The sequence below is a fragment of the Maniola jurtina genome, chromosome 27 (genome assembly GCF_905333055.1).
Source record: "Maniola jurtina chromosome 27, ilManJurt1.1, whole genome shotgun sequence".
Taxonomy (NCBI): domain Eukaryota; kingdom Metazoa; phylum Arthropoda; class Insecta; order Lepidoptera; family Nymphalidae; genus Maniola; species Maniola jurtina.
Genome location: NC_060055.1, coordinates 1486439 through 1514320, shown reverse-complemented (window position 1 = coordinate 1514320; position 27882 = coordinate 1486439). Strand labels below are relative to the sequence as shown.

Sequence of the window (27882 nt, the reverse complement as noted above, 5' to 3'; positions counted from 1 at the left end):
TTTCATTTGAATATTAATCAACCAAAGTCCATGAAATTTTGCAGACATATTCTAGAAACTAATATCTGTGTCTGTGGTTTTCCAGATTTCCGTTAAAATATTCGGTTTCAATGTTACGCGGGACTTCGTCTGTGATGGCGTTTGCTGGCGCGCGTGCTGTGCTTGTTTGGAGTGTTTTTTTTTTGTTAAGAGTGGCTGGTTTTTGTGTTAGTTGGTGTTTTTTGGTGGTGGAACTGACTGGGAAGCGCTCTAAAGGGGCGCCGCGCGTATGTCGGCGGGCGCCGGCGCAGACGGAGTCCATACTTGTATAAATTCAATAACTTGAAAATATCACAAACTTGACATTGGCTAATCAGAGTAAACCAGATTTAGAGAAAAAAAAATGTTACGCGGTCTTAAAAATTCACATACAAATCTTTGAGCCCCTGTGATTTTAAAACTACATATTTTTAGAAAAATCTAAAACACCACAGGCACAGATATTAGTTTCTAGAATGTGTCTGCATAATTCCATGGACTTTGGCTGCTTAATATTGAAATGAAATTGGGGCTACGATTGTATGCAGTAAGTGACGAAGAGAGCCCTGTTAAGTACGGACTTATCTTTTAAGTTTAAGTAATTTAAACGTTTTTGTTACTTTATAGAGCAGCCTATAATAGTAATCTAAATTATTAAACTGCCGTCCTTAATTTGTTTTGACGATTCAAAAGCACTTGTAAAAGTTTACCTACTTGAATAAAAATGTATTCTATTCTTTCAAATTCTATTCTATTCTAAAATGCGGATAGTCTCAAAAAGGACTTTTTGAGTTCAAAAAATTAAGCTCGAAGTTTTTCAAGTTAGGTATAGGAATTCATGAAAATTAGTATTATTGTAAGTTATTTAGGTGTTATTGCGAAATAGTCTTGAATTTAATTTTTAGTTTTAATTGGTTAATTTTTATTGGTTTTTAGTTTTAATTTAAATGTAAGTTTCTTATATTAAAAAAAACTATTCTGTTAACGGATTTTATATTTAAAAAAGTGGACGGTCTCCAAAAATTATTTTTTTGCTATTATATCGAGTGGGATGTCAAAATGAAAGAGGAGTAAATTTTGAGGTCATGAATATAAATATACCTACCTACTACAACGTTAAATATATTTACTTACCTTGAATAGAGTAATATGACTTTACTATGACCTATTTTTAACCCCCGACCCAAAAAGAGGGGTGTTATAAGTTTGACGTGTGTATCTGTGTATCTGTCTGTGGCATCGTACTAAAATAAAATCGGTTCATTCGTTTAGGTGCTACGATGCCACAGACAGATACACAGACACACAGATACACACGTCAAACTTATAACACCCCTCTTTTTGGGTCGGGGGTTAAAAACAAACCTATAAAGCCCACATAATAAAACGATCTAATATAAACAAAAAGCAATCCAATAATCCTAATCTGAAGTAGGTAATAAATTTATGCATTAGTACAAGAAATATACGTAGGCCATAAAAACTTGCCATCAGACCGACGTAATATAAACTTAAGATATAAACAATACCTGTTAGGCGTGCTATACACAGAATTGGTGATTGATAGAGGCTTGAAGTCAAAGTCAAAATCAAATTTATTGTAGGTATAGAAATCCTAGCAGATGCCCGCTAATTCATCCGCGTGGATTTAGGTTTTAGAAATTCCGCTGGAACTTTGTGATTTCCCGGGATAAAAAGTAGCCTATGTCACTCTCAAGATTTTTGACTATACTTATTTATTTACTATAGTACCGCCCACAGAGTTACACATTTAAATTATACATGTTGTTCCTTAAATTCTAGGGCTCTTATGTAACTCCACTTACGGGCAGTCACAGCGTGCATTAACATAAACATAAGTCGTACAGTAAAACCCACGCAAAAAATCATGTCAATCTGTTTGAAGGACAACCCAACAAACAAACATAGTTTCACATTATGGAGAATTCCAGACATGCAGGTTTCCGTATTTTAAAAGTGGAGGTGAAAATCGAAGAAGGCGTTCTTCGAGCAGGTTTTATTTAAAAAAAATGTAACGAGCAAGGAGCGGGGAGAGAGAGGGCAGTGCATAGTAGGGAGGCGAGGCGAGGAGAGGAGAGGAGGGGAGAGGAGTGGGTTATGCATAAAAGCGGTTGTCGGACCGCGCGAGCGCATTATTACGTGTATTTTTGAAGTGAATTACTTGCAATTTATAATCTTGTAAATAGTGAAATTAAATTCTTGGTGATTAATACAAGTGAAATCTTTTATTTCTGACTTTTAGTTACAGTCAGAAGTGGGACGAGAAGAAAAGCCCACAAAAATATCGCAATGAAGCGGAATAAGCCAGGAAAGTACGTGAGGTCCAAGCGGATGCGGAAATCAGAAAGAGATTGTGAAGATTTTTATCAAGACACTGAAGAGGGTACAGACGAAAAATTAATTACCATCTCGCAAACGGAACTGAAGGGCATCCTCGACAAACGCGTAAAAAAAGCGGTCGGGTCAATTTTGTTTGAGGGTACTTCAGAAAATAGTTATCCGAGGAAAATCATGAATACCGCCAAATTAGTGCCTGAATTTGACCCGGAAAATCGTGATATGAATGTGAAAAGCTGGATTCGCAAAATTGATCAGTTGGGCGAGATCTATAAGTGGAGTGATGAAATAAAATCGTTTAATTTGCAATCAAAATTGCTGGGACAGGCACGGACATGGTATAACCGGTTGGAATCATACGATCATACTTGGGAAGAATGGAAGACAATGTTGTTAAAGGCTTTTCCTCGATATCATGATTATGCGTCCTTACTAGATGAGTTGATGTCCAGAAAAAAAATGACAAATGAAACAATGACGAAATATTTTCAAGAAAAATTGGCCATGTGCTATAGATGCCAGCTTAGTGACCAAGCAGCTGTTTCATGTATAATACGCGGCCTACCGAGTGAGTTACAAGCGAATGCACAAGCATTTCAGTGCGGTAGTCCAGACGAATTATACGAGGGGTTTTATCGGCATTTGACAATTATCAGACTACCCCAGTTGTTCGAGCTATTCACACAAAACCAACTAACTCTACAAGAACTGATATTGCGAGGAGCTCTAGTGTCAAGGACAGCAGTGTACGAAAACCTCCCGTTTGTTTCCGGTGTCACGAGACCGGGCATGTGGCACCTAACTGCTCGCAACCAGATAACCGGAAGTGCTACCGATGTGGAGAAATTGGACATGTAGCTAGTTCCTGTTCGATCTTGCAAGGACAGAGCAAGGAGCAAACTAAAAAGGTACAGATTTTATCTAATTTGAGTGATACATACAAAAAAACAGTAAAAGTTAACAATACGTTTGTGAAAGCATATATAGATACAGGCAGTGAAATGAACGTTATGTCGGATACGGCGGCACGAGCTATCGGTTTAACAGTCAAGCCCACTGATGTGATATTGAGAGGTTTTGCGGGAAACGGTGTACCAGCTCGGGGCACTGTCGAGTTCTCTCTTCATGTAGACAACGTGCAAATATGCACTACTGCAGTAACGACGGATATTGACTTAGGAGAAGTCGCTTTGATTATCGGCCAGCCGGTTATTAACGACGAAGGTATATCCTTTACCGTCACACGATCTGGAGCTGAACTTAACATGACACAAACTGGTGATTTAAAATTTATTGATGTGATCGAAGAAGCGAACCGCTATAAAGTACAGATGGAATCTGACACAGAAATTCCAGTGGGAGACAGTTTGGTGAAGGTGGTGGTGGAAGGAGCACCGCCAGGCGAACTTTGTACCAAGCCACGTCAGCACAGCATTGGAGCAACGCACTACGCAATAGCCAGTTCGATTCTCCGGGGCGGCGCTGGCTACCTGAGAGTCTGCAACATCGGTGAGGTGCCGTTGCGATGGAAGAAGGGGGACACCATTGCTCGTGCTGAGCAGTGTATGGAGATAGCAGGGGTAAGCGCAAATTTATTATTTATGAGGAGAGGAGAGATAGATAAACAAGTTCCAGGTGAGGTAGGTGGGTTGTCACTAGGCGAACTTGATGTGGGGGATATTAATGAAAGTGAGAGGTATGAACTCATAGATTTGTTGGTATCCCACTCAGATTGTTTCGCCAGTTCACCTACAGATATAGGCGAGACTGATTTAGGGGAGATGAGCATTAAACTTACTACTGATAAACCAGTAAATAGGAAACCTTATAGATTAGCACATGCAGAGAGGGAAGTAGTGACTAGCAAAATCGAGGAAATGTTAGAGAGTAATATAATTAGAGAATCTGCATCCGAGTACGCATCGCCTATAATATTAGTTCGGAAGAAAAATGGTGATTACCGACTGTGCGTTGACTATAGGGCACTCAATGCTGTGACGGTAAAAGAAAGATTTCCATTACCGCACATTGATGATCAGTTATCTAAATTGGCGGGGAAAAGAGTATTTACAAGTTTAGATTTATTTGCCGGGTATCATAACATTAAAATAAATCCGAATTCAGTAGATAAAACGGCGTTTGTTACACCAGACGGCCACTTCGAGTATTTGAGGGTTCCGTTTGGTCTAGCGAACGCACCGTCGGTATTCATGCGGGTAATTCAGAAATTACTCAAGATGATAGGTAGTGATGAAGTAGTAGCGTTTATGGATGACATTTTATTATCTACCGCCACCATTCGCGACGGACTGATATTGTTAAAAAAAGTTCTAAGACAATTAGGAAAAGCTAATCTAAAACTTAATGCTAAAAAATGTTCTTTTTTGAAATCTGAAGTTTCGTTTCTGGGGCATGAGATAAGCGCTGAAGGTATCAGACCTGGAAATCACAAGGTTGAAGCTGTTGCCAAATTCAAAACTCCATCCAATTTACATGAATTACGTCAGTTTCTGGGTCTTTGCAGTTATTTTCGTAAGTACGTTGCTCAATTCGCCACAATCGCGAGACCTCTGACAAACCTTACCAAGAAAAATGTAGATTGGATTTGGGGTGAAGACCAAGCCAATAGTTTCGAGATACTTAAAAACAAGCTTTGCTGTAGGCCCGTTCTTGCATTGTTCGATCCCTCCTTACCTTGTGAGATACATACCGATGCGAGTAAACAGGGTTTAGCAGGTATATTGATGCAAGTACAAGAAAACGGCCAGTTAAAACCCGTGTTCTACTATAGCAGAGTAACATCTCGCGAAGAATCCATGTACCACAGTTACGAGTTGGAAACCCTAGCTGTGGTGGATTCTCTCAAACGATTTAGGATATACGTATTAGGTAAACCCATTAAAATCGTGACTGATTGTACGGCAGTTCGTTATACGCTAGAGAAAAAAGATTTGATTCCTAGAATAGCACGTTGGTGGTTGACAATACAAGAGTTCGATATTCAAATCGAATATCGAGCTGGCGATCGAATGAAACACGTCGACGCTTTAAGCCGAAACCCAAATGGCGGCGCTCCAGACAGTAGCCCTAATGTAGCATCACTATCATGCGAACGTGCGTCATGTGAAACGGCCGTATTATCATTATCTGACACTAGACTAGTCAATGTCAATATGATTAATGCTGACGATTGGTTTTTAACGGTACAAATTCAGGACGATAAATTAAATAACATTGTAAATCAATTATCAAGTGGAAACGCGTGTAGTGATATTTTAAACAATTACGTCATTAAGAACAACAGACTTTACCGAAAGACTTTGCTTGGTGAAAAATTAGTGGTACCATCTTTTGCTAGGTGGAAGTTAATGCAAAAGTTTCATGATCAGATCGGCCATATCGGACTTAGACGCTGTAATGAGGTAATTAAAGCTGATTATTGGTTTCCCAAAATGACCCGATTCATAAAGAAATATGTTAGTTCGTGTTTGGAGTGTGCGTATGCCAAGGGCGAGTATGGGAAACCCTCAGGTGAATTGCACCCTATTCCAAAACCAGACGTACCTATGGACACAGTTCACATAGACCACCTAGGGCCATTCAGTAGAACCAGAAAGGGATATCAGTACATATTGATGATTAGCGATGCTTTCTCGAAGTTCTTAATTGCTAGACCTACTAAAACAATAAATTCAGTGGAGACTTTAGAAATCTTGAGGGATGTTTTTAGCATGTTTGGTTATCCTAAAAAGATAGTTTCTGACCGAAATTTGGCCTTCACTAGCAGGGTATTCAAGGAGTTTATACAAAAATATCAAATTCACCACACCATAAATGCAATTGCTTGCCCAAGGGCAAATGGGCAAGTGGAACGCTATAACCGAACAGTATTGGATGCGCTGCGTACTCGAAGTTTAGACCCTAACATGTGGACTGAATGCTTACCGGATGTCATATGGGGCATTAATAATACAGTCAGTGAGTCTATAGGTTTCCATCCTTATGAAATAATGTTCAGTCACAGGGGTAGGTTACTCCCTAATCTCGAAGGTAGTGCAGATTATGCGCCAGTTACAGAAAAAAGAAAGATTGCTTCTAACAGGTTGCATCAGAAAGCAATAATTATGAAGCAACATTATGATAAACGTCATAAGCCAGAAAAAAAGTTTTCTAAAGGGGATTTGGTTTTATGGAAACAATCTGCAACTGGCGGGGAGGCCAAAAGTGTAAATAATAAGTTGAGGGATTTGTATTCAGGGCCCTATATAATCACAAAAGTACTTAACAATGGCAGATATGAAATTAGAAGCATTAAGGGTATGCGTGGCTATAAAAAGTTTAAAGGCATTGTTCCAGCAGATGCTTTGCGACCTTACCGTAGTGCTCCTAATTGCAGCGATAGCAGTAGTGATGAGGAAATAGTAACTCGAGATGATTTAATTGATTTACTAGAGAGCTAAAGTGTGTTTTTGCACCAATTGCGGTGCAATTGTTACAGGATGGCCGACTGTAACGAGCAAGGAGCGGGGAGAGAGAGGGCAGTGCATAGTAGGGAGGCGAGGCGAGGAGAGGAGAGGAGGGGAGAGGAGTGGGTTATGCATAAAAGCGGTTGTCGGACCGCGCGAGCGCATTATTACGTGTATTTTTGAAGTGAATTACTTGCAATTTATAATCTTGTAAATAGTGAAATTAAATTCTTGGTGATTAATACAAGTGAAATCTTTTATTTCTGACTTTTAGTTACAAAAATTCTTACCGCCATATTTCAGCAAATTGTGACTTCTGTGTAAACCGCGCCTAAACTCTACATACAATCAGCCTTCAAACATGGCGGAAAACTGAAGCGAAAACAGTTTAATTACAGAAACTTCAGTCAACTTAAACCCAGCTAAGCCACGTATGGTGAATTTTGAACAAGTTTATGCAATCATAATGGATAAAAGGATTGGAATCTCTGTCTTTCTATCTTTTACTTACTTTTCTATTTTTCACACCCCTGCTCAGAGCCACTCAGCAGGCGATGGAGAGAGCTATGCTCGGAGTCTCTTTAAGGGTCATGAGACCGGCCTGCCCACGAAATTCAAATTTAATTTAGTTTTTCGCAATTTGTAAACTAAAGAATCGACTATTCTCACAAATTAGTCGATGCTTTAATTTATTTCTTAAACTGGACCTTTTCAAGTAAAGATTTTTATATAAACCTGTGAGGATGATATTGCCATTGTCGCAAATAAAATAACCATAAGCCTACGTTGTCGTATTAGTTTACAAATTGCGAAAAACCAAATTCGCGGGCAGGCCGGTCTCATGCCCCTTAAGTGATCAAATCAGAAAGATACTTGTAAGTATATTATATAATGTAACAGAATATCTATTAAACTTTTTATTCTACTGCCCTTTACAACCTCTCGCACTGCCAAGTGTCACTGGTAGAGACAATTGCTTCCCTGTCCATCTTTTCTTTCTTTTTATCTTTATTGTTACAACTTTCTAATACAAATAAAAAATAAATATAAAAAAACCAAAAACACTAAAAAGTAGAAAATAATTTTTGTTTAGCTACACATGTAATGTAGGGGAGAGTGTGCATGAAAGAGCCAGGCTTTGAAAGAGCCGATGTGATTTTCCATTACTTATCGATATTCTACCAAAGTTTAATTTTACTCCTTAAATGGCAACACTGGATAGCTGTTATCCACAAACATTTGACAGTTCTACGACAGCAAATGGCCTCACAGGACTGTTACGAAAATTCGGAAGCCAAAAAGTAAGTTTCTTTGTGTTTCTTTCATCTTTTTTTTCAAAAAGGGTATTGCATAAGTTGACAAAACTGATATACAGTATTGGCGTCTATATATTTGCCCTTGTTTTGCATAAATATTATCAGATCAGCGTTCTGGTATAGTGCCTTTTTTTTGAAGTTATATTTTTAAAAGCGTCGTGTTTTGAAAGAGCCAGTTATTTATGCTTTGAAAGAGCCGCCTCTTTCATGACACGAAAACTGGCTCATTCAATACATCGTTTAGTTTTAATTAACCCCCGACGAAAAAAGAGGGGTGTTATAAGTTTGACGTGTGTGTCTGTGTGTCTGTCTCTGTGTGTGTGTGTGTGTGTGTCTATGGCCACGTAGATCCTAAACCAATGGACTAATTCTGATGGTTCTTTTTTTTGTTTGATAACTGATGTGATAGAGATTGTTCTTAGCTATAATTTATTTATTTATTTATTTAATCTTTATTGCACAAAATACAAAAAAAAAACAAAAGGCGGACTTAATGCCTAATGGCATTCTCTACCAGTCATATTTATAGAGGTCGGGGGTGTCCAAAATTTTTAATTTTAGTTATTTCATTATTATATGATATATGTTTCAGAATAAAAAGATATGTCTTGGCAAGCGTCAACAGCTAAAAAACGGGTAAGGCCAACAACTGCTGCGATAGAAGAGGCTGTAAAAGAAGTGCTTGCTGGAAATCAGTCCATAAATAGAACAGCGTTAGCGTTATCGTGTGGCCTCAAAGGGGTGATTAATTTCTTCTGCCAAAAATGTTTTTAATTTTAAATTGTTTTTATATTGTTTTTATTTTTTAAGTTATAGAGTAAGAATACGAAAAAGGGCTCTATTTTATGTTTTTAGACAATTTTTTATTAATTATTTAATTTTTGACTAAGACAAAGTTCAAAAGTTTTCATTGTTGATTAAGACAATGTTTAATTATTACTGAGACTGTTTAAAAATTGTGATTTTCATAGAAATACTAAAGTAAGCTTAGTATTAATCTGATTTTAATACTTAACATAATTTTAATTGATAAAAAACCGTTTAGTAACTCAAAAGTAGGTATCGGCTCTTTCATAACACATGGTGGCTCTTTCATTGACCTGCTGCTATGAAAGAGCCGATTTCCTTTTTTTTTTAAACTATTTATATAAGAGATTATCAGCGTTGTTATCCTCTTTATTTTTATTTTATAACATTGCCAATTAAAGTGATTATAAGAAAACCTAGTTTCATTTGAAAATAATATAGTAAAAGTGTGTTTTTTTTTACACTATTCAAAACTGGCTCTTTCATCCACACTCTCCCCTACCTAGGTATGAAGTCGAGCGAGCATATTAAAACAAAATTAGAAATCCAAGAGTGAAGCTCGCCCGACTTCATACCTAGGTACATTACATGTGTAGCTAAACAAAAATTATTTTCTACTTTTTAGTGTTTTTGGTTTTTGAAGTCGGTTTTATTTTTCTTTTGAAAATTTTTTATTTCACAATTTTTAGTGGCCCCACTGTACTATAATATGCTATGTCCAGTTAAAACCCTACTGTTTACTAAGCTATTACAGTGATCGCGAGCAATTTGCTCTCATCCATTGAGGAGTTCTGTTCTCCATCTCCGAAGATATTCATCAGATCTTCACCAAATTTATATGGGACCACCTGCACAGTATACCCTTTCAAACAAAAAAAAAAATTTTCCAAATCGGTCCAGGGGTCTTTGAGTAATCGGGGAACATACATAAAAAATAAAAAAAAAAATAAAAAAAAAAGATCCCGACGAATTGAGAACCTCCTCCTTTTTTGGAAGTCGGTTAATAAATAAAAGAGAAGATCCGTAACAGTAGGTAAGTAGTAGCCGACATAGTTCAACGGGTTGTGAAACTGAAGTGGCAATGGGCAGGGCATTAAGATGAAAAACCGATTGACATTGGGATTGAGAATCACAAATATCTATCCTATTGCTCAAAGAGTTTAGATACACTAGCTTACTTAAACCATTTTACTTACTTAAAATACCTTAGTATTTCCCAAGTTTTCGCTCGTATCTCAAAACATTTATTTCACAGTTAGCTTCCTTTCATTCAAAGCGAGGCAGAACGAGCTTCGGGACCACACACGTAGCCTCATTTGAGTCCAGTTTCAGACTCATAACAATAATTACAGCCAGCCTTATAATTTCGCGCTGAGGCGAGCGAAAAAAAAAATTAAAACATAACATAACCTTACCTTATTAATCTGTCAACAACTCAATTTATGGCGGCAAGCGACGGTGACGCCCTCTACGTTTCCTTCCCCAACCAATGACGCAAAGCCTTAAACGGTACGACAAAAATATACCAATCTCTTTCTAGCCCATATTTAAATAAGCTACACAATCTTTTGTTTCTTTCACTCGTTAATGAGCTAAGGGTGCTTTTCTTGTCGTTTTCCTTATCAATGTTTCAGATTGAAATGATTTGGGTAATTGGTTATTATTTTATTTTTAATTTGACCTGACATTTTCTTTTAGATTTAATTAGAGATTTGGGTTTTGAGTTTTACTTATTTTTACATAGATTAACGTGTTTTTATTTGCTTGCATGTTAAGTTTAAAAGTGTTATACCTGCTTACCTATGTTAGTTTTAATCGGAGTTTGTAAAAATAGTTCGTGAGTTAATTTAAGAATATTTATTACTGTGTCCTGCGTGGTTTTTAATTAAAAAGAACCTAAGTAATTACTTGTTATGATAAGTAGGTACGATTATTATTTATGCGATAGACTATTTTTTAAGAGTAAAAAATAAATTTCAGAGTTTTTTAAATAAAATGAATTTTTAATTACAAGTATAATTTTCATTTTAGGTTTTTAAGTGGTACAATAGTATAGCTATAGCTTACTTAAATACCTATTAACAAAGACCCTAAGTTATTCCATTCCTAAGTAGCTAAGTAGTAGGTAAGTACCAACTTAGGTACCTATTTACTTGGCTAAATAAACAATTAGGAATTCAAAACACAACATAATCGAACTTCCAAAAAAAAGTTCTCTGATGACCACCAGAATGATAAGTAGGTAGGTAGGTACCTAAACTAATTACATTACCAAAGACAACCATTACTTTTTTAATTTTCGGAAACCATATTCGAATTTCGAACGCATTTAATTCACTCCCAGCGTTTCCCGCCTCAGCCCCGTAATTATCGCGCCGAGCCCAAAAAAAAAATCGTGGTCGGCCATTTTGTTTCGGGTACGGCTTAAAAACTTAATTTTAAACGTCGTTAGTGAGAATCATTTTTGTGGGGATATAGTAATCAGAAGGGACTAGTTTGGAAACTCCGGTTCGAACTTCGAACACCTTTTTATTTTTTAAATTGGGTTCTTTAATTATTGTGCTGTTGAATTTCGTAGGGAATATAAGTAATAGGTTTATTATAAGGTCTTGATCGGGTTTAGATCATTGTAAAATATTAACCGTTTCAAGTTGGTCCTGGTTTATCTAAGACAGCAAGCACTAGTTCCTTAGGTCTGAAATTAGGACTTTTCAGATTTCAGTACAATTTTCACAGGCTTTTTGGATTTTTTTTATTATGTATGTACAAAAATTATTTTTGTGGATATTACTAATCAAAAGGGACGTGGTAGCGTACCTACTTATTAAAATTTAGAACTGAACCACTTTTTTAAAGCCGCGCTTACACAAAAATCAAAAAATTTTAGGGTTCAAGCGCTAAATTTACCATTACTTAGGTAGGTATAGGAAAAACTTTCACATTATTAAACATTTGACTTTTCGTTCTCGTCATGTTGATACCTACTTACCTAATATAGTTTTATTTTTACCCTTTTACAATGATATTCTAAAGCAGCCTTTCAATTATACAAAACATGATGTTCTCTTTTTGTTGTTGAATTGATGGAAAAATGGCCGACCGAAACAGAACCGTATAACGTCAAATTGATTAGTTATTAAAACATTAATTCAAAACTCTCTACCTACCACCATAGCACAAAAAAATTATAATTCCGAAAACAGTTATCTTAAACGAGAAAATATGTTATTAAAAACCCAAAAGTTTTTATGCCTCATCAACCAAAAACCAAAAAAAAAAATACGGATACCCCACGGTTTCTAAAATATAATTTATTCCGGCTTATACAACATATTCAGCAAAATTACGACCCGATTAATACATTTATAATATCTCCATCCCTTACTAACGTGCGTTAAATTTTTTTTGTCTCTGTCTAATGTCATTTTGAAAATGGAACACTGCGTGAGCGCATGAAATTAGTCCCGCTTTTTCATCTCCAGCCGCGCCCGATTTGAATTTGGAAGCTTTTTATTTTTTATCGAGACGAAGGACGTTGAAAGCGTCGGCCATGTTGTTGTTTTTTTTTTTAATTATCAATGTTTCGGAGTTCGGGGCGAACATACTTAATGTCGGCTGCCTTATTTTTTTGGGGGGGAATTTATATTTTTCGGTAGAATGTCATTTGGGTAAATTGCGTCTCTCGAAGGAGCCATCGGTTTAATGTTCCTACAGGGTGTTTAGAATTTATCAGTTTCATTAAACTTTTAAATAAATAAATAAGTACTTGTTTGATGTATTACTTATATTAAATTTATTGGTTTTTTTTAGGCGGGTGCAGCGGCCACCATCGCCGAACGCGAACGGGCCAAGAGGCGCAAATATGAAAACCTCGATCGGAGCTTCGTACTTATTAATTATTGTGCATTTGGCGTGGAGACCTTGGGGCCGTGGGGTTCGGGGCTCGAGCTCTTTTTGAGGAAATTTGGAAAAGGGGTATCGAGTCAACCGGGGACCCGAGACCTGGCAGCTACCTTGGGCAAAGAATTAGTTTGGCCATCCAATTTTTTTTTAGTTTTAATTTAGATTTAAGTTTATGTTATAGAATTGTCAATAATAATCTAATTCTGTATATTAAATAAAAAAGTAAATAAAAATAAGTATGTTTCATTCATTTAAACTTTCACAAATACTTACTTAGGTACTTTTGAATTGTCAAATGCATCTATCACTGGTTCGGAATGCCTTTCCTACCGAGAAGAGCCAGCAAGAAACTCGGCTTTTCATGTGAACAAGAGGTTTAAGAGGGGTCTCTACGTCACTCGCTCCATACAAACGTAGTTCCAATTTCATTTGAATATTAAGCAACCAAAGTCCATGAAATTTTGCAGACATATTCTAGAAACTAATAAATCGTCAAATGCATCTATCACTAGTTCGGAATGCCTTTCCTACCGAGAAGAGCCAGCAAGAAACTCGGCTTTTCATGTGAACAAGAGGTTTAAATTTTAAACAATAATTCATCGCCGGACCACTACTAAGAACAGGTCTTCTCTCAGAATGAAAAGAGTTAAGGCATCACGCTGGCCAAGTGCGGATTGGCAGACTTCACACACTTTTGAGATCATTATGAAGAACTCTCAGACATGCAGGTTTCCTCACGATATTTTTCTCCACCATTAAAACAAATTTTCACAACATGTAGCTGGTATCACTTTAAATAATATCTATTATCCATGCATCAAATTGCAAAAGAAGCCAATACAATTATATAATAGGTACTTACCTATTATATAATTGTATTGGTTTACTTTCAAATATTAAGTAGGTAGGTACTTAGTATGATTTGAATCACTTATTTTATGCCTACGAATTTGTCCGTGTATCTAGATATAAATTTTTTAAACATCCCGGGGAACTCTATGGTTTTCCGGAATAAAAAGTAGTCTATGTACCTATTAATTCAGGGTATAAGCAATCTCTATTACTAGCCAAATCAGTTCAGTCATTGCAGCGTTAAAAAGTAACAAACATCCAAACTTTTACAGTTAAAATACTTGCTTAGATACTTACTTAATGTCCCCAGCTTGCATGGACTTAGGTTTCTGTTTCACAAAAATCCTGTGGGAACACTTTGATTTTCCGGGATAAAAAGTAGCCTATGTTCTTCCTCGGGATACAAGCCAGCCCTGTTATGTATCTTTTTTTTTAATGTCAAGTTTGTAGTTATTTATAACAAGTTAGTTAAACTATACAAGTATGGACCCCGTCTGTGCCGGCGCTCGCCGACATACGCACGGCACCCCCTTAGAGCGCTTTCCAGTCAGTTTTAACAAAAAAAACACTCCAAAAAGGCAGAGCACGCCCGCCAGCTAATACCAACACAGACGAAGTCCATTTATGTATCTTTGTATCTGCATAAGTATATAATATATTTAGTACTATATGGGTTAGTAGTTAGTATGATTAGAGACACGTAATTTTTGAAGCACCCTTTACATTATTTCCTAAAGTTAAAATCTTTTTCTGGTAATTTCTTCACTCCAGATTATAACGTTTGTGCCCACCGACCGACAGCTGGTTTTTATTATTAGATATCTTCAGCCCAACGTTATGGCGTCCTAACTCTTATGTCTTGCGATACTGAAGGTGACTTATTTAATTGGTTTGGTAGATTAAATGGGATAGCTATACATACAGAATATACATTCAAAGCTGTCGACGACCTCCCTGGTGCAGTGGTAAGTGCTGTGGTCTTATTAGTGGAAGGTCCCGGCTTCGATTGCCGGCAGAAGTTCGGAATTTTATAATTTCTAAATTGCTCTGGTCTGGTGGGAGGCTTCGGCCACCACCACCACCTAGTCGTCACCTAGTCCACCACCTAGTACTAGTAGAATAGAATAGAATAGATTTTTATTCAAATAAACTTTTACAAATGCTTTTGAATCGTCAAATAATTTACCACTGGTTCGGAATGCCGTTCCTACCGAGAAGAACCAGCAAGAAACTCGGTGGTTACTCTTTTCAATTGTTCAATTAGTAGTAGTAGTAGTCTATAGTTACCACCTTACCTAAATTGCTTGGCGACACGGCTTTGCCTGTAGGGTGGTAACTAGCCACGGCCGAAACCTCCTGCCACACCAGAACAGAGATTTAGAAATTATAAAATTCCAAACCCTGCTGGGAATCGAACTTGGGACCTCCCACTAATAAGACCACAGCGCTTACCACCAGAGAGGTTGTCGAAAGCTTCGAATGTAGGTATGTGTATTCTGTATGTATAGCTATCCCATCTAATCTATAAAACCAATTAAATAAGTCACAGTATTGCAAGACAAGAGTTAGGACGCCATAACGTTGGGCTGAAGATATCTAATAATAAAACCCAGCTCATCAAAACGTCTTCCAAACAACTGTACTTTACGGTGAGAGGTCGTTATTCTAGAATTATGGGACCCTCACGTTTATGGGTTTTTCTAACTTTAAAAAAACCATGCTAATCATGACTAATACTCCCCTTTCCCCTCCGATTAAGCGTAAAGCTTGTGCCAGGAGTGGGTACGACAATAGTGCAACGGGTGGGGTTTGAACCGCCGACCTTTCGGTATTCAGTCCGCTCTTCAACCGTTGAGCTATCGAGATTACTCTGACCATTGCCACCGCCAACCAGGGTACTGTAACTCATTTGATGTCTGTCCACCGCAGAATCGAACTTTGCACCCAGTGAGAATTAACCGCTGGGCAAGAGGGTTCATCAAAATGTATTTACATCCGGCAGTGTATTGTTTGTTATGGGCAAAAGCTACGTAATGGGGAGTGATCACACCCACCGAGGGTAGATTAAGAAAAATGTTCGCCCGCTTATGAAATATGATGATTTGCCCGATTTTGGGGGATTATGTAGGGTGACCATGAGGCTCTATCAAGCAGAAAAATACTGAACAGGCAAATTTTTTTTTGAAATTCAGATACAAGTTAGCCCTTGACTGCAATCTCACCTGGTGGTAAGTGATGATGCAGTCTAAGATGGAAGCGGGCTAATCTGGAAGGGGTATGGCAGTTTTCATTAAACCCTTTGGTTTCTACACGGCATAGTACCGGAACGCTGACTCGGTTGGCGGCACGGTTTTGCCGATGGGGTGGTAACTAGGCACGGCCGAAGCCTCCCACCAAACGCATAACGCATAACTGAGTACCTACGTTCCTGCGGGAGTGGAGCAATGCGGGAGGGGTGTGATGACGTCACGCGAGAGCTCAGCTAAAGTCATGAGGTTTGACAGCTCTAAATTAAATATTAAAAACTGCCAAACTATGTCTGTCCTTTTCATATTTCATTAGTAAGAAGAGGATGCGAATACTCTAAAATTTTGTTGTGCCCACGATCAGTACCAATGTAAAGGATTATTTAAATGATAAGAAAACTTGAGAATGAGTTGCTTAGGTAACAGCTTTGATGATTCTAGTAGTTTAAGTAATTTTTAACCCCCAACCTAAAAAGAGGGGTGTTATAAGTATGACGTGTGTGGCTATCTGTGTATCTGTCTGTGGCATCGTATAGTTCCTAAACGAATGAACCGATTTTAATTTAGTTTTTTTTGTTTGAAAGGTGGATTGATCGAGAGTGTTCTTAGCTATAATCGAAGAAAATCGGTTGAGCCGTTTGAAAGTTATCAGCTCTTTTCTAGTTTTCTCATAGAGGTTTTTGTGTCGGGGGTTTTTTAAATTTTGAGTTATGTGAAATGGTGATAATGAAGGATACCCTGCTGAGTTTGCTCTGGGATCTCCTCTCACTCTATGTCTTTGCCTGATACAACACAGTTTTAAGAGGGGTCTCTCCGTCACTCGCTCCATACAATCGTAGTTCGTCTCTCATTGGAATACTAACCAATCATACTCAATGGAATTTTGCAGAAACGTTTCAGGAACTAATATTTATGCCTGTGGTTTTCCAGATTTCCGTTAAAATATTCGGTTTCAAAGTTACGCGGTCTTAAAAATTCACATACAAATTTTTGAGCCCCTGTAATTTTAAAACTACATATTTTTAGAAAAATCTAAAACACCACAGGCACAGATATTAGTTTCTACAATATGTTTGCAAAATTTCATGGACTTTGGTTGCTTAATATTCAAATGAAATTGGAACTACGATTGTATGGAGTAAGTGACGGAGAGAGCCCTGTTAAAGGTAAGTCCTAGTTGTCCTAGGTATCCTAAAGCCATGGTCAACACAAGGGAAAGGCCAGGTGCGTCCACAAAGCCCACTAATGTACTAGACGCACCCTTACCTTTGCTGTATTTATTTATCTACCTATAGCCAGTATGATCGCGCCCGAATTGTACCTAGTGATTTGTGATTTGATAGTTTATATTAAAAAAGTGATCCTATAAGGGTTCCGTTTTTCCTTTTGAGGTATGGAACCCTAAAAACATCACTAAACTAAAAAAATCTTTACTTGAAAGGGTCCAGTTTAAGAAGTTAGTTATAGTATCGACTAACTTCTTAAACTGAACCCTTTCAAGTAAAGATTTTTATATAAACCTGTGAGGATGATACTGCCATTGGCGCAATTAAAGTGCCATAAGTCTACGTTGTCGTATTAGTTTACAAATTGCGAAAAACCAAGTTAAATTTTAATTTCGCGGGCAGGCCCGTCGCTTCCACCTCCTCCTAGGTTTTTCTTAAACATATTAATTAGATACCTACTACTTGTTATTAGTTTTCTATTTCATTCAAACTTATGAACTCTAACTTACAAATCCCATAAGAACCATTTTCTTATATTTGATTGAAAAGTCTATTTCCGACTCCAAGATGGAAGTGAAAAGATAGTTCAGACAGACAGATGAACAGATATATAATATTACTTACTAGATGATGCCCGCGACTCCGTCTGCGTTGATTTAAGTTTTTTTTAATCCCGTGGGAACTCTATGCTTTTCCGGGATAAGAAGTTGCCGTAGTCAATTTCCGGGGCGTAAGCTACCTCTGTACCTAAATCGGTTAAACGGATAGACCCTTAAGAATCCCGTGGGAACTCTTTGATTTTCCGGGATAAAAAGTAGCCTATGTAAGCTAACTCCCCGGGATGTAAGCTAACCCTGTGCCTTTCATTAAAATCGGTTCAGCGGTTGAGCTGTGACAACGTAGCAGACAGACAGACAGACACACTTTCGCATTTATAATATTAGTATGAATAAGTATGGATATAATATTTTTTTTTTTTTTTTTTTTTTTTTTTTTAGTCCACAAAACCGACTACAATTGGTAAGAAAAAATACAAGAAGATAAATGGACAAAGAAACATGCGCGCAATTGCGTCTTCTCGATGTGGACTCGGCATGCACTATTAAAGTATGTAGGTACAAAACTACAGCGCAACACAAAATAAACTTAACAAACAAGGAACAAAAACTTAAACCAGAACAGCTACTAACAAAATAGGAAAAACCTTATACAAACTACTTTCTAACAATTACTTATCTGTGTACTTAACTTACTTTTATTTATATTAGTTATTTATATTAGTATGGACTGGTATGGATTCGTAATTATTCGTATGGATTAAATTGAATTGTGTGCGGGCGTAATCGAATTTAGATAATGGGCATTTGTAAACAACCCGAGCAATGGCGGACGCGGGAAGTTTGACAGCTGTCAGTGTCAAGGGGTGGGGATTTATTGCGTTCAGAAACCGCGCTTACAACAATCAAAACTTATGTAATGATGGTGAACTTGGGGATTTTTATTATATACTAGGGGATGCCCGCGGATTCGCCCGCGTGGATTTCGATTTTATTAAATCCCGTGGGAACTCTTTGATTTTCCGGGATAAAAGTAGCCTATATCCTTCTCCGGGATGTATCCCAAGTCTGTACCAAATTTCATTAAAATCGGTTCGGCGGTTGGGCCGTGAAAATGTAGCAGACAGACAGACAGACAGACAAACACACTTTCGCATTTATAATATTAGTATGGATAAACTATTATTAAGGTGAAAGGTTGTGTGTGTGTGAGTATGTTTATTAGGTACCTATACCTACTCCTTCGCTCAAAAACTACTGGACGGATTTAGCTGAGAATGGAGATAGATTATACCTGGATTAGGAAAATTTTAAAAAGTGTTATTTTTTTATGGTACGGAACCCTTCGTGTGCGACGCGACTCTTGGCCTGCTTTTTTGCGCCGATACCTAAAGGTAAGTGCACATTGCCTCAATGATAGTTTTCTGTTCAACGCTTAATTGTTGTTTGTTGTAGAACAAATAAACCGCGTTATATCGCAATAAAAAGCCGCGCGACCGCAACGCAGCGATGTGTTTACAAAACCCACACACTGCTTAAGGCGAATGCTATTACCTACTAACTCTCTAAAGCAAATGTTGTATAGAAGCAAGCGTTACTTTGCGGAAGTCCATGATATACAAGGAACTAACAGGTTAACTTGCTATAATCTGCTAAACCAAACAAATCTGTACAGGTATGCAAAGCAATTGCATTTGTAATTGGGCATTATAAGGTCTACATCTCCTGAGGATGCTCCGGTGTCGGGGCGAAACGCGCGTCGAGTGGTGTTGGGATTTGTGTGGTGCTGCGTGGTGGTGGTGCGTGTAGCTTGCTTGGTGGCTGGCTTTTCCTGCATGTTTATCAGTGGGAGGGCGGGCGGTGCATATCGCATGCTGCATGTTGCACCATACAGATTTGTCTGGTTTAACGTATTATAGCAAATCAAGCTTTTGGTATATTTTGAAGAAATAAACAATAATAGGTAAGTATACCTATACAGTGTCTTTTTTTTTAACTTGGACAGTATGGGGAAATCCAAAACCGTAGGAGATTCAGGGTAACTGTCTTAGGAACCTTCAGGACTTTTTTTGTGAAAACAATTTTAGCATAGTCAATTTTTTTGTCAAGCGTGAGATGCCCATAAAAATCAATAAAATTGACTAAACATTTTTTTTATACCGATCGACTCAGTTTCATGTAAGGATCATTTTAATGTATGGAAAGAAAAAATCGGGACAGCAAATTTTAGTCAAAAAGTACCTTAATGTTTTTGCATACAATTTGTAAATAAGTAACTGGTAAGTACTTAGGTAGGTAACCGTATAAATAACTCTACATTACAAAATCAAGAGTCCTCGCCTTAACTAGCCCGTATAGACCAATAAAACAGGACCACACACGAAGCAAACGGAAATAGTACTTCCACTCGCCTGAAACATACGCCACTAAAATTACGTTTATACAGGAAAAACTGACTGACTGACTGAAATAGTACCTACTTCCACTCGCCTAAATCATACGGCACTGAAATTGCGTTTATACAGGAAAAACTGACTGACTGACTGAAATAGTACCTACTTCCACTCGCCTAAATCATACGGCACTGAAATTGCGTTTATACAGGAAAAACTGACTGACTGACTGAAATAGTACCTACTTCCACTCGCCTAAATCATACGGCACTGAAATTGCGTTTATACAGGAAAAACTGACTGACTGACTGAAATAGTACCTACTTCCACTCGCCTAAATCATACGGCACTGAAATTGCGTTTATACAGGAAAAACTGACTGACTGACTGAAATAGTACCTACTTCCACTCGCCTAAATCATACGGCACTGAAATTGCGTTTATACAGGAAAAAACTGACTGACTGACTGAAATAGTACCTACTTCCACTCGCTTAAATCATACGCCACTGAAATTGCGTTTATACAGGAAAAACTGACTGACTGACTGAAATAGTACCTACTTCCACTCGCCTAAATCATACGGCACTGAAATTGCGTTTATACAGGAAAAACTGACTGACTGACTGAAATAGTAACCTACTTCCACTCGCCTAAATCATACGGCACTGAAATTGCGTTTATACAGGAAAAAACTCACTGACTGACTGAAATAGTGCTTCCACTCGCCTGAAACAACATCACCATCTCCATTGTCCGATAGAGGTCCAATGCTGTACATCTCCTGCAGCACCTTCCACACGCCCTTAAGTATACCTACTAACTACATCTTGGAAATTCTTCAAGAAGTCCATACTAATAATATCAGTTTTCGTAAAACTGTGCTAATATTATGCGAAAGTGTGTCTGTCTGTCTGACAGCTTTTCACGCCCCAACAGTTTAACCGATTTTGATGAAAGGTAGGTACGACTGTAGAACGGAACCCTCGGTGCGCGAGTCTGACTCACACTTGGCCGGTTTTTGTCTGTTAAATTAAAATACATACTCGTAGCTGTATCTTGTACCTACTGTAATATTATGACCCGTTAACTAATTATATTACTAGGCTTTCACCATCAACTTAATATTACAAGACAACAAAGGCTAAACAAACCAACAATTATCCGACAATGGCGGCGGAGTGACAGTTGACAGCTATTTAGGCGGGAAAGCACTGACAGGCGACGCCTCGTTAGCGACGCCATGTTTTTTCATCTTTTTTTTTTCTTCACATTGTATTGTTAAGTTGGTTGCTGTTTACGCATTAGATACACAAGATTTTTATCTATCTTACATATAATAAAATTGTAGAAAAGTGGTGTCTGTACAATGGAAATATATAAAAAAAAAGTAGCAGGGGTTGTTATTATATCGATGCCGAACCCGAAATTGTAATTAATTTTTTTTTTGTCTGTTTGTCTGTTTGTCTGTGTGTTTGTGCACGCTAATCTCAGAAACAGCTTATTCGATTTAGATACGGTTTTCACTAATATATTGTAGTAAGCTTCACTTAGGATTTAGTGTTTATTTCATGTCAATCGGTTCATAAATAAAAAAGTTATGTCAATTTAAAGAATCACGGCGCCTCGCGCCTGAGCGTTCGTGGCTATATAAAGGCGAAAAGTCACTATTCCACGCGAACGAAGTCGCGGGCACAGCTAGTTTGTAAATAAACTACTTAGCTTTTTTTTGCTATTACAGATGATTTAGGTTTTTAAAAATTTCATGGGATCTCTTCGATTTTCCGAGGTAAAACGTAGCCTATGTCACTCTCCAGGTCTTTCACTAGCTATACCCATGTAAAAAATCACGTTAATCCGTTGCTCCGTTGCGACGTGATTGAAGGACAAACCGTCAAACAAACAAACTTTCGCATTTATAATATTAGTATGGATGGGTAGTGAGGTAGTGATGGGTAGTGGATAGGGTTACTAACATTTCTTCTATGAAATATACCTAGTATTTTTGAGACTAAGCTACAAAAAAATATACTTAGTACACTTAAAAAATATATAGTATTTTACGCAAAACGCAAAAAGTAGACGAAGATATATTTGTTACTTATTTATTTTTATAGAAACTATATTTATTTGCACCTCTTGCATTTTTTACATTTTTTTGTCCAAAATAAAAGTGTCATGATAGGCTTTATCACATTCAATTTTTAAATTAATATGAATTAAAAACTCATTTTTATTAATGTGATACTACATCTCTTCCTTTCTTCTCGCCACTTCAAATAATTCATGACCGAAAATATCCTTTCTGTGAATGCCGAAGTGGCGGGAATAGAGAGCAGGAATGAAATTACTTTAGATAAAGGTAAGTTATTTTTAAAATATGCTGTCTTTGTCAGCAGACTCACTACAATCTTTTACTTTTTTTCAATATAATATTTGTTTGTTAGATTTCGCTGTTGAAAATATAGTATTTTTGCGTACTAAGTGTATGTTTCTTCAACAGCATACCCGAAATACAGTACAATACTATATATTATAGTAAGGTTGGCAACCCTAGTAATGGATGATAATAATATTACACTAACTGTCCTATTTACTCCTATTTACCAAAGGCTGTCAGATGGAGATGGGCCTTTAGGTAAACAATAAGGCCGTCTTTGCATACATAGTTTTAAGTTAGCTATCATCGCCGCGCTGCGTATGCAAAATCCGCTGTAGGTATATTTTTTTAAGATAATCGTTTTTGTTGTAATTTTATTGTGTTTTAATAGGCGTGTGGGGCGAGTTAACGCAGATAACTGTTTTTTAGCGTGTGTGCTAGTTCAAAAGATTTATCCTTTTTAGCTGAGTTCGGGGCCTTTTTCGGTGGCACGATACATATTAGACGCTGTTTAAGTTAAGTTAGATTTATGTAGTTTCAGTATATGTTTATCGTTAAACACACCATGAGTTGGATTAAGTAATAAAATAAATTGTAGTTTTTTTATATTCTATTTTGATTCAAAAGTAAAAAATTCAAAGTTTAATACTTAGAGTCTCCTGAAAACTTTCCACATACTTAGCGGAATTTTCATGCGCAGCGAACAATTATCTATCCATTCCATACTAATAAGTATTATAAATGCGAAAGTGTGTCTGTCTGTCTGTCTCTCTGTCTGCTACCTTTTCACGGCCCAACAGTTTAACCGATTCTGACGAAATTTGGTACATATATAGGGTTAGTTTATATCCCGGGGACGGACATAGGCTACTTTTTATCCCGGAAAATCAAGCAGTTCCCACGGGATCTTTAAAACTAAATCCACGCGGACGAAGTCGCGGGCATCCTCTAGTTCCTTATCACATCACACTAATATTATAAAGGCGAAAGTTTGTATGTGTGTGTGTACCAGTAACCACTGGACGGATTTGGCTGAAATTCAGAATGGAGATAGATAATATCCTGGATTAGCACATAGGCTACTTTTTATCCCGGAAAATCAAAGAGTTCCCACGGGATTTCAAAAAACTTAAATTCACGCGGGCGAAGTCGCGGGCATCGGCTAGTAGTGTATGAAATACATCTATCTAATCAATGAATGTTATGAGATCGAATGCATTAACCGTAACGAGACATCATATACCTATCCAGAGAGTTATAATTATACAGATATACAAACAGATATTAACATAAGTGTAAGTGTCAAAGTATTCAAATCAGCCATTTTGGATCCGTTTCCGCCCAGACAAGGTCGAGGTCAGCCGGATTTGTAGTCGCCGAGTTTCTAAGAAAATAATGCATAATTTTATTGCTGTTGTTTTTTTTAATTTGCCGATGTTGGGATAGGCAAAGATCCATGCCTTTAACAGTGTTTGGGGGCACGTAGTGTCCCAGTGGTGGGTCTGCTGAGGCGGATATCCGCTGGCGGAGTAACGAGGTGTTGTCGGTCGCTTGTGCTCCGTCGTCAGCGGTGGGATGGAACTTCGTGAGGTTTTAGTCGGTAGGAGTCCGACATAACCACTGTGCTCCTCTTTGGCCAGTGGTATCCATGGCGGATTTTACTCACGATAAAAAACCGGCCAAGTGCGAGACAGACCCGCGCACCGTGTGTTCCGGAGAGAGAAAGAGAGAGAGAGGAGAGAGGGTTCGAGAGGGAGGGGCAGACAGATAGACAGACAGATAGACAGACAGATAGACAGACAGATAGACAGACAGACAGAAAAAGTGATCCTATAAGGGTTCAAAAAATAATCCGAAAACTATGAATTTGTGGTTAAGTAGGCAGGTATACCTAGGGTTAATAAGGTAAAAATCACAAAAAAAAATTAAAATGTGTTCACGAAAAAATAATTATTTTTCTAAATTACTTACCTAATATCTAAGTGTTAGGTAGGTACCTATTTACGTACCTATATCTTGTGTGATGGTACGGAACCCTTAGTCAGACTCGCACTTGAAAAAATTTTTTTTGATGTACCTACCTACTAGAGGTGGGCGTTATAACATACAACACATTATATATTACAATATATTTTTATAACGTTATAAGTACCTACCTAAGTAGCGGTTTTGGGATTTTTCCTTTACCTAAGTACCTGTAGGTATAAGTAGTTAGGTACCTGCCTATCATATTTATAGATAAACGGGAAGTAATCTTCTATAGGTTTAAATTTCTTGACGGGTCTTGACAGACAAGATACCTATACTCAAACAGACAACGAAGTGATCCTATAAGGGTTCCGTGTCTTTGTCTGGGGGTACGGAACCCTAGAAACGTATTGGATTCCACGCTGCAGCAACCCTAAGTAGGAGAGACTATATTTTTCAAGAATCCTGCGCATAAATACAAATTAAAATGGAAAACAGCGAGTTATTACCAAAGACAGCTGCGCCAAATCGCTTTATTACACTCAAGCTTTATTAATGTAGGTATTTATCAAAGCGTGTTATTTCCATCAATAACGGTCAATTTTATTGACTACTAGCTGATACCCGCGACTTCGTTCGCGTGGATGTAGGTTTTTTGAAATTCCCGTGGGAACTCTTTGATTTTCCGGGATAAAAAGTAGCCTATGTGCTAATCCAGGGTATAATCTATCTCCGTTCTAAATTTCAGCCCAATCCGTTCAGTAGTTTTTGCGTGAAGGAGTAACAAACACACACACACACACACACACACACACACACACACACACACACACACACACACACACACACACACACACACACATACAAACTTTCGCCTTTATAATATTAGTGTGATTGAGGAAACTTTCTTGGGTGAGAATTTTACTTATTCTTGAAAGTATCACAGTATTATATCTAACTTTTTTTTTTAATCACACTTCACATCACATCACACTAATATTATAAAGCAGAAAGTTTGTGTGTGTGTGTGTGTGTGTGTGTGTGTGTGTGTGTGTGTGTGTGTGTGTGTGTGTGTGTGTGTGTGTGGTGTGTGTATGTTTGTTACTCCTTCACGCAAAAACTACTGGACGGATTGGGCTGAGAATGGAGATAGATTATACCCTGGATTAGCACATAAGCTACTTTTTATCCCGGCAAATCAAAGAGTTCCCACGGGAATTTTAAAAAACCTACATCCACGCGAGCGAAGTCGCGGGTATCAGCTAGTAAAGAATATTAGCCATATTAAATGACTAATGTTCCACTTTCCTCTCCAACTAAGCGTCAGGCATGTGCTAGGAGTAGGTAGGTACGACAACACTGATTGATCTATCAACGTACTTAGGTATACAGCTCAAACTATTGGACGGATCAGACTGGGCATGCAGAAAACTATTACGTATACGGGTGGTCAAAAAGTCGTAGATCAAACGCAATAGGGAGATAGAGGAGGACATTTCCAGCAAAAAATATTTCTACAGCATGGCCTTATTTAAATTGCCCTAAGAGTTATGAATATTTTTGAGATTTTTAACAAAATACCAGATTCTCTTACAATTAGACTAATTTAAAAAAAATGAGATAAAAAATAATAAAACAAACGATGCTGTGTCATTACTAGATAATGTATCAGCACTACAAACCTTCTATTGAGGCTCTGGGTGCCAAATTACAAGAGCAATTAATTTTTTTCCAAAACTTTTAAAGCGTCACCAAAAATTTAATGTCACTTTAAAAGCGCACTGTGAAAAAAAAATGTACTACGGAAAAGTGACCCTGTATCAGAAAAACTTGCTGATTTAATGCCAATTTAAATGAGGTATAACACATTACTCTTTGTTTCGTAATTCTGGTATTATAATTGTTTTTTCATATCAAGGTGCAAATTTCAGTAGATTAGTTTAATTCAAAATAATTTTGAAGATTATCATGCTGCTAGTTAAACTGCTAGTTTTTTGTACGTTGGAATGCTAGAAACATCACTGTGCTTGTCACACTTAAAATTTGTGAAAAGAACAGAAACTGTTCACTACCACCACGTGCCAGAACTACCCAGAACGCCCTCTTTTCTAGGAAACAAAAGGATAAAAAAACTATGCCTCTCTTTCACATCCTTCCTTATTCCAACAATGCAAATAGAAATGATGATTAGTGTGAACGAGAGGCATAGTTTCTTTATCCTTTTGTTTCCTAGAAAAGATGAACTACTTGCAAGACGGGCGTTCTGGGTAGTTCTGGGTGGTTCTGGCACGAGGTGGTAGTGAAGAGTTTCTATTCTTTTCACAAATTTTAAGTGTGACAAGCACAGTGATGTTTCTAGCATTCCAACATACAAAAAACTAGCAGTTTAACTAGCAGCATGATAATCTTCAAAATTATTTTGAATTAAACTAATCTACTGAAATTTGCACCTTGATATGAAAAAACAATTATAATACCAGAATTACGAAACAAAGAGTAATGTGTTATACCTCATTTAAATTGGCATTAAATCAGCAAGTTTTTCTGATACAGGGTCACTTTTCCGTAGTACATTTTTTTTTCACAGTGCGCTTTTAAAGTGACATTAAATTTTTGGTAACGCTTTAAAAGTTTTGGAAAAAAATTAATTGCTCTTGTAATTTGGCACCCAGAGCCTCAATAGAAGGTTTGTAGTGCTGATACATTATCTAGTAATGACACAGCATCGTTTGTTTTATTATCTTTTATCTCATTTTTTTTAAATTAGTCTAATTGTAAGAGAATCTGGTATTTTGTTAAAAATCTCAAAAATATTCATAACTCTTAGGGCAATTTAAATAAGGCCATGCTGTAGAAATATTTTTTGCTGGAAATGACCTCCCCTATCTTCCTATTTCGTTTGATCCACGACTTTTTGACCACCCTGTATAACAGCGATTCATAATGTGCCTACCTAGTTTGTAAGCTCTGTTGTGACCAAAATATATTAACCCTAAAAGAACGATTGCCGACTTGCACTTGGCCGGCAGTTAAAAATATAATCAAAGATGATTTCAATTCCTCGGTATTTATCACTAGCCGATGCCCGCGACTTCGCCCGCGTGGATTTAGGTTTTTCGAAATCTCGTGGGAGCTCTTTGATTTTCCGGGATAAAAAGTAGCCTATGTGCTAATCCAGGATATTATCCATCTCCATTTCAAATTTCAGCCAAATCCGTTCAGTAGTTTTTGCGTGAAAGAGTAACAAACATACACACACACACACACACACACACACATACAAACTTTCGCCTTTATAATATTAGTGTGATTAGTGTGATTTTAATACCTACAGTTTAATATTTAGGTAGAGCTTGTCTATTTTTCAAAATAGACAAGATCTACCTAGGTACC

The 27882-nt window shown here is 37.3% G+C and overlaps 1 protein-coding gene and 1 long non-coding RNA gene across 2 annotated transcripts; both read left to right on the top strand.

The window, feature by feature from the left end:
• The first annotated feature begins 2328 nt into the window (after nt 1–2328).
• On the top strand, nt 2329–5316 carry LOC123878935. The gene is made up of 3 exons (XM_045926311.1): nt 2329–2484; nt 3033–4592; nt 5302–5316. Exons 1-3 carry the CDS (start codon nt 2329–2331, stop codon nt 5314–5316), a joined length of 1731 nt encoding a protein of 576 aa, XP_045782267.1.
• A 210-nt stretch (nt 5317–5526) lies between these two features.
• On the top strand, nt 5527–7089 carry LOC123879275. Its single transcript, XR_006798973.1, has 2 exons — nt 5527–5798; nt 6875–7089. It is a non-coding gene; the product is annotated as an uncharacterized LOC123879275 (long non-coding RNA).
• Nucleotides 7090–27882: the final 20793 nt, after the last annotated feature.